The sequence below is a fragment of the Dreissena polymorpha genome, chromosome 3 (assembly GCF_020536995.1).
Source record: "Dreissena polymorpha isolate Duluth1 chromosome 3, UMN_Dpol_1.0, whole genome shotgun sequence".
NCBI lineage: Eukaryota > Metazoa > Mollusca > Bivalvia > Myida > Dreissenidae > Dreissena > Dreissena polymorpha.
Genome location: NC_068357.1, coordinates 77,212,060 through 77,224,914, shown reverse-complemented (window position 1 = coordinate 77,224,914; position 12,855 = coordinate 77,212,060). Strand labels below are relative to the sequence as shown.

Genomic DNA, 12,855 nt, shown 5'->3' with positions numbered 1-12,855 from the left:
TGTACTCAAACAACATCAAGCCATTAGGTGACTGCTGTTGTATGATACAGTATCTGCACTCAAACAACATGAAGCCATTAGATGACTGCTGTTTTGCCTGGCACAAAGCTCCCATTTTTCAAACCCTGTTAGGTTTGAAAAATAATCACTTTAGGTAAGAATATACTTTCACATTTACCTATCAGATGGCAAAACTCTGAGTGATTGGTTGGAGATAACATTTGATGAAGCAACGCTGGATGTGCATGATCGCATGATCGTCGACTGGCTTTGGGAGCGGTGATAGCGGAGGAAATGAGACAGGCTGTGTATGAGGACACTGGGTTCAGGTGCTCCGCTGGCATTGCTCACAACAAGGTCGGGCTTTCTGTGCTCTTGTAAGGGATCTATTTATAATCTGTTTTAAAGTATTCACCATTATTCTTCAGGCACTGTAAGAACATTATGCTGTACTAGAATTCCCGACCATATTTTTTACTTATGAGCTTTGCTCTGGGACAACAGGGTCAATACTGGTGCTAAAGCACAGGCTAATCAGGGATAATACTTTTAGCTACTATGGAATTATTTAGTTCAATAAGTCCAAAGGAAGCATCTTTTTAATGAAAATCCAGTCTGGTCGGAAAGCGTTGTCCCTGATTAGCCTGTGCAGACTGCACAGGCTTATCTGGGATAACACTTCATGCAAATGCATAAAGCCTTGTTATCCTAAATAAGGGCTAATATTTTGGCTATATTTCAAATGTTGGCCAAGCTTGCCTGCGGTTTCCACAAGCCCAACAAGCAGACGATACTGCCTCTTCAAAACTTTTCCCATCAAAAAAATGTGTGTAACAGGAATGATTTTCTGTCTATTAAAAAACACATAGTCAATATTATACCAAGACTGTTGTTCTGTGTATTAAAAACTAATAGTAAATTATTATTTTTTCATTTCTTTTAATTTTTAAAAGGTGTTCACAGGCATTGTTTTCATTTTAGGGTGGTGAAAGGTCAAGGTCAATGTCATTCTTCAAGGTCAAAGGTCAGTATAAAAATTTTAGGCAAATATTGCTCATATGCCCCTTATATAAACTACTTATTTGTTTTCATGTTACTATGCAACTTATTCAGTCCAAATATATTCAAGCATGATTCAACTGTTGAGTACTGATTCTATATTATGAGGATCAGTGATATTTTTATGCTTAAGAGTGAATGTCTGTGTCTGTCGTAAATTGTGATACCAAATATGACACTTCCACGCCTAACCTCACATATGGGATTATATGTGCCAATCTCTCGGAAAATTGGCTTTATGCTTGCAAACGAAGTAAATTAACGGATTAGCTTGCGCCAACTGGCACAACCCCTCCACCTAGACTGTATTTTAGTTAAGAAGAGAGTACTTGTACACGAAAATAAATACATAAAGGCCAAAAGTGTCTTCCCAGATTACCCTTTGCAGACTGCACAATAAGTCTAATTTTCACAGCCTCATATGAACTGTAGTTTTTTATGCCCCCGGATCGAAAGATTGGGGGTATATTGTTTTTGGCCTGTCTGTCATTGTATGTGTGTGTGTGTGTGTGTCCCAAAACTTTAACCAAAACTTTAACCTTCTTCATAAATTTTGCAATACTGAACGTAGAAACTTGATATTTGGCATGCATGTGTATCTCATGGAGCTGCACATTTTGAGTGGTGAAAGGTCAATGTCAAGGTCATCCTTCAAGGTCAAAGGTCAAATATATGTGTCCCAAAACTTTAACCAAAACTTTAACCTTCTTCATAAATTTTGCAATATTGAACGTAGCAACTTGATATTTGGCATGCATGTGTATCTCATGGAGCTGCATATTTTGAGTGGTGAAAGGTCAAGGTCAATGTCATTCTTCAAGGTCAAAGGTCAGTATAAAAATTCAAAACTTTAACCAAAACTTTAACCTTCTTCATAACTTTTGCAATATTTAACGTAGCAACTTGATATTTGGCATGCATGTGTATCTCATGGAGCTGCACATTTTGAGTGGTGGAAGTTCTAGGTCAAGGTGATCCTTTAAGGTCAAAGGTAAAAAAAAAAATTGTTCAAAGCGGCGTTCTCATGAAACTGCACATTTTGAGTGGTGGAAGTTCAAGGTCAAGGTCATCCTTCAAGGTCAAAGGTAAAAAAAAAAATTCAAAGCGGCGTTCTCATGAAGCTGCACATTTTGAGTGTTGGAAGTTCAGGGTCAAGGTCATCCTTCAAGGTCAAAGGTAAATAAAAAAAATTCATTTCAAAGCGGCGCAATAGGGGGCATTGTGTTTCTTACGAACACATCTCTTGTTAGTGGTTGAGTTAGTTCATTGTGTTTCTCATTTTTTACCAGTTCTAAAGATGCAGTTAATGCAGCAATCATTGTAAAAGGCACATCAGAATTATGTTACATAATCATTATTAAAGAAGACTCACCTGAGCACAATGTAATCCTCATTTGTGGTGTGTCAATGGAAAATCATTTGTCGCCAACATTAAGCTTGTTATTAAATCAGAATTCAAATTAAAATCGTCAGGAAATTCGGCCTTAACATTTTGTTTTGATGTAACATCATCTTAATTTGAAACGAGGTTATGTGAGGCCCAAACAAGGTCACAAAGTCAAGATGAACAAACTCCTTTTGTATAGAATTGGCTTTCAAAAGTTTGACAGTTTTTCTTTAATGGCTAGAGAAAATTGCTTGTGAATAATTCTTCAGCTGAGTTTGAAAAATTATTTGCTTGTTGAAAAGCATGGCCACAATGAGGCAGGACAGTTAATCTTATCACACATCTTGTGTGTTCATCTCATTATCACATCGTCTGTTGAACTTATTGTAATAATCACATTTTAATGTCTGCTTTGTTGACTTTGTTGGTTACAAATTTAACTCATAACATCAGAATTCTTGTAACTTGATGAATGTATGAGCTGTTCTCTTGGAAAACCCAGCTGAATGCATGCGCATAAAATGTTATTGAAGATTAGCCTGTGCAGTCTAAGGATTAAGGCTAATCAGGGAAGACACTTTCTGCTTAGACTTGATTTTTATTCAGAAGAGACTTTCTTTAAATGAAACACTCCATTCAAATGAAAAGTGTCGTCTCAGATAAGCCCATTCACAGGCTAATCTTGAACCACACTTCACACACATTCATTAAGACCGATTTGCGCCAAACAAGGTTCATATTAATTATCTTTTAACAATGGAAATTTGTTTGGCCAAATTGGCTTATTTGTAGAAAATGTGGTGAAAGGTAGCACAAACCCAGTAACTGATTGTGACTATATTTAAGTCGTTACCTGGGAGGCAAGATTGGCACCCTAGTAACGGAGCACCTGCGTGTAGAAAACATGGCCGACCTGATCGTCTTCTCTGAGCGCGCACTGCAGCAACTACTGGGCAAGAAAAATGGGAACCACTACAGTTATAGTTTACAGTGTATTCATATAAAAGGGAATTTTTTGTTTACTGTACCTGATTTAAATTAAAAATATTCTTTCAATGCTATTTGTAAGTATTCATAGCTCACCTGAGCAAATAGCGCTCATGTTGAGATTTTAGGATAACATTATATCTGTTCTCTGTGCGTGAGGTGCGTGCATGAACTTTTTCTTGTAACAATTTTACTTTAAGAACCCCTGGACAGATTTTAAGAAATTAAAAAACTGTCATAGCAATGATCCTTGGGTGACCTTCTTTCACAGTTGGTCAAATGGTTCTGGTCTATTTCATTTGAAGGTCTCCAGAGTGTTAAATTGATTTTTTTAATTAAAATGTTAAAACTCGCATAACTGTTTTCTGAGATACAATGGTTTGGACTTTAAATATTTGGTGTGGTACATCGCCTGGTGGTTCTCTACTAAGTTTGTTCAAATCACAGGTGGTTAGCGTGTGGCTATGATATTAATTAGTGAAAACATCATTTTGAATGATAAATAATCATATTATAACGAAAAATTAACTTTTCTGAAAAAAAATATTTCACTATCAAATATATATATAACAAGGTATGCAACTCAAAATCACCCCAAAACGGGTTGCATCGCTTTGAACAGCCATATCTTCATCAATTGTGCAGTGATTTTCACGATCTCGGTCTTATTCAACGCAGAAATGAATTTCCTTTCTGGAAATGTATATGTCTTGCAATATTTTTACAAATGCTGGGTCAACTTTTAAGAAATAACACGATACACAACACGCATGACCCAGTTGACAGTGATCATGTATTCTTTATGAATGAAATCTCCAGTTGTAAAGACACACCTCCGCATTGGACCAATGAAATCACTCGTATGTTTAAAATGTCAGTTAGTTGAAATGTATGTAAACAAAGGTTTCAAACGGCGCTGGACAGTTAGTCTTGATGCAGAATGTAACGACAAGAACGGTTATAATGTTTTTTCATACGTTTTATTGAATTATGGTATCGAACTACATGAACTTTGTAGGGAAGTTGCCCTTTACTCCGTGAAGATTTCAGTCTTAAAGACAGCATGATCACTGTCAACTGGGTCATGCGTGTTGTGTATCGTGTTATTTCTTAAAAGTTGACCCAGCATTTGTAAAAATATTGCAAGACATATACATTTCCAGAAAGGAAATTCATTTCTGCGTTGAATAAGACCGAGATCGTGAAAATCGCTGCTAAATTTATGAAGATATGGCTGTTCAAAGCGATGCACCCCGTTTTGGGCTTATTTTGAGTTGCATACCTTGTTATATATATATTTGATAGTGAAATTTTTTTTTTCAGAAAAGTTAATTTTTCGTTATAATATGATTATTTATCATTCAAAATGATGTTTTCACTAATTAATATCATAGCCACACGCTAACCACCTGTGGTTCAAATCATGTCCCTTGGTTGAAAAATAACCACGCCTCAGGGGCTCACATGATGTATATACATGTAGACTTGTATAGACAGACAAATAGCTTTTGAAATCTCTAAAAAGACAAGACTCAGAGGATAAATTTTTGGCATGCAACATCACATTTTGGTCCTCTACCAAGTTTGTTCAAATCATGCCCCTTGGATCAAAATTAGCCCTGCCATGGAGTTTACTGCTATCCATTATAGAGCAAACCTAAAAAAAATATTTTCTTCTGAAACCACAAAGGTTTGTTATTTGTCATGTAACATGGCATGATGTTCCTCTACCAAGTTTGTTCAAATAATGCCCCAGGCCCAGCATTGGGGTTTACTTGTTTCCCTTATTTGTACATAGGGGAGGAAGGCCAATATGTTAAGTTTTTGTTACCGGGTATGTCTATTTGCATTAGAATAATTGTACAAAATCAATTAAACCTGCAATGTGAAGCGTTCAATTGAAACTCAGTATGATTATCAGAAAAACAGCTTTTTTACAATCACAGTAATTCACTTTTAATTTTGCCAAATTTTCAGAAAATTGTTGGTAAATCTCAATCCTTGCTCACTGATTTCTTACTTTATTGTTTTTTTTAAGGTAAAAAAAAAGGTCTATGGCCCTGTCAACTTTTAGCTCATCTATTGTTTGAAGAAAAAAAAGAGCTATTGTCATCACCTGAGCGTCGGGGTCTGCGTCCGCGTCCGGTTAAGTTTTGTGTTTAGATCCATTTTTGTCAAAAAGTATCAGAACTATTGCATTCAAACATAGCACACTTACTTACTATCATGAAGGGACTGGGCAGGCAAAGTTAGATAACTCTGGCTGGCATTTTGAAAGAATTATGTGCCCTTTTTATACTTACAAAATTGAAAATTTTGTTAAGTTTTGTGTTTAGGTCCACTTTATTCCTAAGGCAATTCCAAATTGATGTGTTGGTCTACGGATTTTTTTGAAAAAAAGTTGAAGAGGCAAGCGAAAAAAAAAAAAAAAAAAAATTTAAAAAGGAAAATTCTCGAGCGAGCAAAGAGCGAAGAATAAAAAAATTCACATTTTGATAGAAAAATATTGCATTAACAAGAGATACAGGTTTAGACAGCTATATTTTACATTTAAATCAATTCTTATACAAAGAAAGGAATCTCTGTACAAACAAGCAATACTATATCTATGAGTAACATACTTTTCAAATAAAAATGCACTAAAATTAGGTTTCAGCACTTAAACTTTAAATTGTAGAACACAAGTCTAAAGCTAGTTTCACCTTTGTATACTTCCAAAAGGTTACAGTTGATCAGGAGAAAATGTAATAAATGTTTATGAAACACAATATCAAACTATTAAGGTGGTTACATTTAAATCTGCTATTCATAGCAGTAAGTCATGAAATTAACAGTTGAGAGAGATACCTGCCGGCTTATATATTGTGTATGAACTTCATGGTACTAGTGCCTATTTCCCAGCCTAGTGCATTAAGTTTCCTCTTACAATAGCACTGGGCATAGAACATAAAAAGGACATTATATATACAGATTAATAAAAAACTAAAGTACTTTACATATTCTATGACTAGTTTGCTACAGCAAATTGACGTTAAACGATATGAGGTTGACATATATCGACATCATATTTATAGGAGTAAGTTGCATAATTATGACCATTGACTACGAAATATAACCATATCATTGAAGTGAGGGACACATGTCTACCTATTGCTGCTTATATTTGTTTGAAGTTTTAAAAAGTGGAAGCTGTGAAAAGGTATACCACAATGCAAGCTGTGGAAAGGTATACCATGTTGCAATAGCACTTAAAGAGGGACAATCATCAAAATGATAATGACAGACAGTCGGACAAAGGCCATGCATATAATCCATTGTCTCTACCTTTTAAAAGGGGCATATAAATGGCTAGTATGGTATTGTATTTTTCTGAAATAAATGTATACATTGCAAAGAAATTATTTGATGTTTCTGAAATACATAGCTGTTAAACATGTTCCGTCAACCATGTATTTTAATACTTATACAACCTTGTCCCCGTGACACTTTTAGAACCAGTCTTTAAATATTTTATGTTTATATTTTGTTCATTTGTGTTATTGGAAAAATTTGCCTACATATAGGGAAATACCGTCCATATGCCCATTTAATGAAGAAAATGAAAAAAATATATCTTACGTCGTGTTTCCCAATGTTGTTTGAAATTGAACATGCTTCAACTGTATCTGCTGATAGTTGCATGTTCGAACGTGAACAAACAAATTCAAACAAGTCACAGAATGTCGCAGATATGTTTATATTTATAAGGGTTAGCTGCAGCAACTTTTCACCGAAATTTTTTAAAACGGTCAGGACAGCGAAACGTGCTGCTCATGCAGGAAGCCATTTTTTCTGGTAATCTCGATCAAATTTTTGATTAAAAAGGTAATGAAACACTATATTTGTCATTTGTATTTAGCGTCAAAATTGTTTCTGCAAGATTGCGTTTTTTTCCCACATATTTAAAAAACACACATGTGCTATGGTTACAGAAGGACACAAAAATGTGTGCTAGCGGTAAATAAAAAAAATCCATTTTGAAAAAATCGTTGTGGCAAATCCGATGACCAACAAATCAATTTGGAGTGGCCTAAAGTATAAAAGCTATTGCTTTCATACTTGCAACACTTACTTACTATCATAAGAGGACTGTGCAGGCAAAATTATGTAACTCTGACTGGCATTTTACAGAATGATGGCCTCTTTTATAATTATAAAATTGAAAATTTGGTAAAGTTTTGTGTTTTGGTCCAATTTATTCCTTAAGTATCATAGCTATTGCTTTCACACTTGGAACACTAGCTAACTATCATAAGGGGATTGTACAGGACAAATTGCATAACTCTGGTTGGCATTTTGATGGAATTATGGCCCTTTTTTGACTTAGTAACTTTGAATATTTTGTTAATTTTTGTGTTTAGATCCACTTTACTACTGAAGTATCAATGCTATTGCTTTCAAACTTTAAATACTTTCTTACTATCATGAGGGTACTGTACCTGGCAAGTTGAATTTGACCTTGACCTTTGAATGACCTATAATAATAATAAATTTTTATATGCCCCCGAATGTGGGCATACAGTGATCGCACTGTCCGTCCGTCTGTCTGTCTGTCCGTCACACTTTTTTGAAAAATGCTCATAACTTCTATGTCACTTCAGATGCAACCTTCATATATGGTATGCATGTGTATATGGTCAAGGCCTTTCCATACGCACACACCTTCACCTTAAACTTAGGGTCTGCGTTTAGGTTTCGAAATCTGCATATAGGTTTCGAAAAATGCTCATAACTTCTATGTCGCTTCAGATGTAACCTTCATATTTGGTATGCATGTGTATATGGACAAGGGCTTTCCACGAACACACATTTTTACCCCTTTCACCTTGACCTTCAACTTAGGGTCCGCGTTTAGGTTTCGCAATCTGCATTTAGGTTTCGAAAAATGCTCATAACTTCTATGTCGCTTCAGATGTAACCTTCATATTTGGTATGCATGTGTATATGGACAAGACCTTTCCATACGCACACAAATTTTTACCCCTTTCACCTTCATCTTGAACTTGGGAACTGCGTTAAGGTTTTGAAATCTGTGTTTAGGTTTCGAAAAAGCGTTTTTCGAGGGCATATGTCATCCTATGGTGACAGCTCTTGTTCTTTACCTATATATAAATTGCTCATACTGAATAAGCCATTCAAAGAAAAATGGGCAATTACGTTTATATAATAGTTTTATGTAAATGTTTTCATCCAATGGAAGAGCTATTGCAAGTCCATAACGATGATTTTACTGTTATGATTTAGTCCCACAATGATCTGGTGAGTGTTGGTGTTGTAGCAGACAGAGGCTGGTTCGCAGAGTCCATCTCTTTGTGAAGCCAGAGTTGCTAGTTTCTTTTTTCCCTCATGATCCACTTGTATGACATTATTGGAAGCGTATCCACAGACTAACACTTGCCCTGCAGGTGTTACGTGTACACCCCTTGGGTATTGTAGCTCAGGGTGCTCAAAGATGGATATTAGAGTCCCATCTGTAGCCAGAGTAAGGAGCTTGTGCTGTGGGTAGTTGGTGACATAGATCTTGTCTCCAGCAGGACTCACTGCACAGTAAAACACTGCAAAACAATTAACATGTAGTATATAAGTAGATTAGGGTTATGATATATGCATTAACACTATTGTTACTTTTTTACATTTTTGTTTTGAAAAATAATTAAAAAATGTTATGAGTTTTAAAGTATCTTCAATAAATAAAATGTTTTATATGTATTAATACAAAAAATACATTTACCTCTACTAGAGTCTCCAGCATCCTCAAACAGCTTTTTCACAAGTGTCCCAGTCATATTGTAGTGGTACAGGGCAGTGTCAGAGGTGATATACAACTCTCCCTTATGGTGGGCAATACCAACAACAGCATGCTGTAATGAAATCTTTCTCCCACTCACCAGATTTCCATTGTTAATAGAGATGAACTGAACATCTCTATGGAAAGTTACAGCCACCTCACTGGATGTGATTTGGCAAATGTTCTTTGGATGAAGAGACACATCACAGTGACTGGACACATTGTATTGCTGGTTCAACAGCTTCACTTTTTTATTTTGGAAATCGGTAACAATGACCTGGCCACTAGGCATGCTGCAAATGCCATAGATGCTGAAAGACTGCCTTGTGTCGCTTGGTATGCTCACAGTGTACTCTAATCTCCTCTTTACAGTTAATACCTGGTCTGGATTCATCTTGACTGTGAGAGACTGCATACTGTCTAAAATCCTTCCTAGACTAGACTGTTTAGAAAGGAACTGCTCAATATCAGTGTTTGCTTTGAATATCATTGAACTCTGCACATTTACACGGTTCTCCTTTAGATATGACTCAGACTCTTGTATTTTGTCCAGACATTTCCTGCTGGCTATGAACTCAAGTTCTTTCTTGCTCTTATCACAAAGGCCATTTACAGCTTCACTGAGTTTTTGCAAGTCATCCTTCAGTCTGCTGCAGTTTTCAACATCTTTCTTTAGAGAGGTTTGCATTGTGGTCCGATTTTCATCCAATTCTTTCAATGTTGTATTTTCTAGTACATCCAAAGCAGCATTTAATTTCTTTCGCATGTCTTGGATTTCTTGCAGTTTTGCATTACATGTTACCTCCACGGACTGAATGCTGGCCTCTTGTTTACTCTTAAACTTATTTAGTTCATCAACAATAGTTTGCAGATTGTTTGACAACTGTCGCATATCGATTGACAGGTTTTTGGCTGACTCAGAAATTAGAGCCACATTTGTGCACTGTCTGAAATAGAAACAAGTATCAAAATTACCGCAAGAATCATTTGTGGCCATGCATTTTCTTACATTACAACATTACAACATAAACAACTATCAAATTTATGATTTGCAAAGCAGGTCATGTCTTGGCAAGCATTTGGAGTCTAAATTAAAAACTTATCATTAAAGAAAGCGGACGCCAACGCTCGGCTGTGGGTGCAGTTTTAAATAAATGAAAGCTTGTCAGAAGAAAAGGAAGAAAGATAAGTCATTAAGGTGCATAAACTCTGAAGGCTGTTTGTGGAAAAACTCTCATTTTAGAAGCATTGTGTAAATGAATTACCGTGGGTCACAGTGACCTTAACCTTTGACCTAGTGACCTAAAATTGGGTGTGGCATGTAGAACTGATCAAGTTGCATCTACTTAGGAAGTTTCAAAGTTGAAGGTGGAAGCACTTTAATATTAGAGCCTATGTTAAAGTTTTATATTAGAGGTAACAGTGACCTTGACCTTTGACCTAGTGACCTCAAAATGAGTGGGTCGTGTAGAACCCATCAAGGTACATCTACATATAAAGTTTCGAAGTTGTAGGTGGAATCACTTTGATTTTAGAGCCTATGTTAATGTTTTATATTAGAGGTCACAGTGACCTTGACCTTTGAACTAGTGACCTAAAAATTGATGTGGGCATGTGGCATGTAGAACTCATCAAGGTGACAATGCCTCGGGTTTTCTTCAAAAACAGCCGAGCTAAAAAATCATGATTCAATTTACACATCACAGTTTTATACAAGAATTTAACAGTTTTACAAACAAGACTTTTAAAGCTTTATAAAACACGAATTTAACAGTAAGGGTAAGCATACAGTCCTGTACCATCAAAAACCATATCAAATAAAGATTGTTCATAACAACTAATATATGCCCTAATTTGTAATATAGACATCTTAAAATAATCTCTTCAAACATTGCAGCCATCGACACTCTAATCCTGTTTAGATTTACCATAAAATGCATTTAACAACTGTGAAGTGCAGCAGAAGAATGAAAGACACCTATTTTGTTGCTTCCAGTGAATGTAGCCTACTTTCTAAAACCCCAGTATGTTACAATGAAAATGCTTAGCTTGGATTGCGACATACATTGGAAATAAACTCTTAATATCAAGGTACAAACAAGACTTATCCCCTTAATGTTTCAAAGTTTAATTCATTCAACCAATAATGGTGGATTGGTACATGTATGTGGTATAATTATGGTATGTGACTGGAAAAGGATTTTAATGGGCCAGCTTTGTTTGTACCATATGAGATTGGTGGGATTCCCCCATTTATTCCATGCTTGTGTGCATCTTACCTGTGATTCAGTAAAACACAATCAGTGCAACACAGCTGACTGTGGTCCTGACAAAACATTTTAAGTTTCTCCTCTTTGTGAACAGCACAGTTTAGTAGCAAATCCTCCATTGTCTGTGTAAGGGGCCATTTATTTGTTTCTCCTCTTCCATATTTGGAATGGTTTGCATATATTTGATCATGAGGATCAATGCATTTTCTGCAGAAAAACTTTGTACATGTTGCACAAAAATAATCTGCACTTTCATAAATGTTTCTACTTTCACAACCTCCACAAACATAGTCCTTCACTAAATCTGAACTATTATGTCCTGATCCTAGAGATGTTGCCATTTTACAGTAGATATTGTGAACTGTCTTTTGCTCTGAAATGTTTTGTTCTCACGTATATTAGAATGATCCCTTTCCCTATTGAATGAGTATTTTTGTACACCACACCATCTTTAAGTTACCGGTAGTATATTTACCAATATAAACTAAATTTAACCTTGTAAATAGCGGAATTATGTTGCCTGTTTAAGCCCTACATTCCTCTTTAAATCACACTGAAGTATAAATCCATAGTAAACCTACACACAAGCCATGCATATAGTGAACTCTACATTTCACTGATAATACAGGGACAAACCATTTTCTGAAAATGGATGAAATATGATATTGACAGTTAACATGCAGGCTATTGATATTGGAAGTTACAAATCGTCTGATTTAGCTTTATTGATTGTAGACTGCTCCCTGGCATTTTTATGCCCCTGAAGGTGGGCATATAGTGATCGCACTGTCTGTCCGTCTGTCTGTCTGTCTGTCCGTCACACTTTTTTGAAAAATGCTCATAACTTCTATGTCACTTCAGATGTAACCTTCATATTTGGTATGCATGTGTATATGGACAAGGCCTTTCCATATGCACACACATTTTTACCCATTTCACCTTGACTTTTAACTTAGGGTCCCCGTTAAGGTTTTGAAATCTGGGTTTAGGTTTCGAAAAATGCTCATAACTTCTATGTCGCTTCAGATGTAACCTTCACATTTGGTATGCATGTGTAATTGGACAAGGCCTATACATATGCACACAAATTTTTACCCCTTTCACCTTCACCTTGAACTTAGGGGCCGCGTTAAGGTTTCGCAATCTGCGTTTAGGTTTCCAAAAATCGGTTTTGGGGGGCATATGTCATCCTATGGTAACAGCTCTTGTTTTCCATTTTTAGCTCTACTGAGCACAACGTGCTCATGGTGAGCTTTTGTGATCGCTTTTTGTCAGTCGTGTGTCGTCCGTCGTGTGCCGTCAACATTTGCCTCCTTAACTCTCTA

At 36.0% G+C, this 12,855-nt stretch overlaps 4 protein-coding genes across 12 annotated transcripts in view; 1 reads left to right on the top strand and 3 right to left on the bottom strand.

Moving 5' to 3' along the window:
• Window positions 1-12,855, bottom strand: part of LOC127874834 (ras guanyl-releasing protein 3-like) — a 296,898-nt gene that overhangs the window by 64,098 nt on the left and 219,945 nt on the right. The gene's annotated exons all lie outside the window — the stretch shown is intronic.
• Window positions 1-12,855, top strand: part of LOC127874832 (DNA polymerase eta-like) — a 220,026-nt gene that overhangs the window by 114,596 nt on the left and 92,575 nt on the right. The window lies entirely within an intron of this gene.
• Window positions 1-12,855, bottom strand: part of LOC127874838 (uncharacterized) — a 180,765-nt gene that overhangs the window by 86,162 nt on the left and 81,748 nt on the right. The window lies entirely within an intron of this gene.
• Window positions 8,626-12,855, bottom strand: part of LOC127874836 (uncharacterized) — a 62,434-nt gene continuing 58,204 nt past the window's right edge. Inside the window, exons 2-4 of one of the 4 annotated variants that reach the window (XM_052419474.1) lie at window positions 11,540-11,807; window positions 9,204-10,207; window positions 8,626-9,027 (exon numbers count right to left, since the gene is read on the bottom strand). In XM_052419474.1, coding sequence (XP_052275434.1) covers window positions 8,675-9,027; window positions 9,204-10,207; window positions 11,540-11,807 — 1,625 coding nt within the window. In that variant the 3' untranslated portion in view covers window positions 8,626-8,674. Of the gene's footprint in view, window positions 9,028-9,203; window positions 10,208-11,539; window positions 11,808-12,316; window positions 12,399-12,855 lie in introns of those variants that run through there. The other 3 variants (XM_052419475.1, XM_052419473.1, XR_008047128.1) reach the window with 3 other exon arrangements.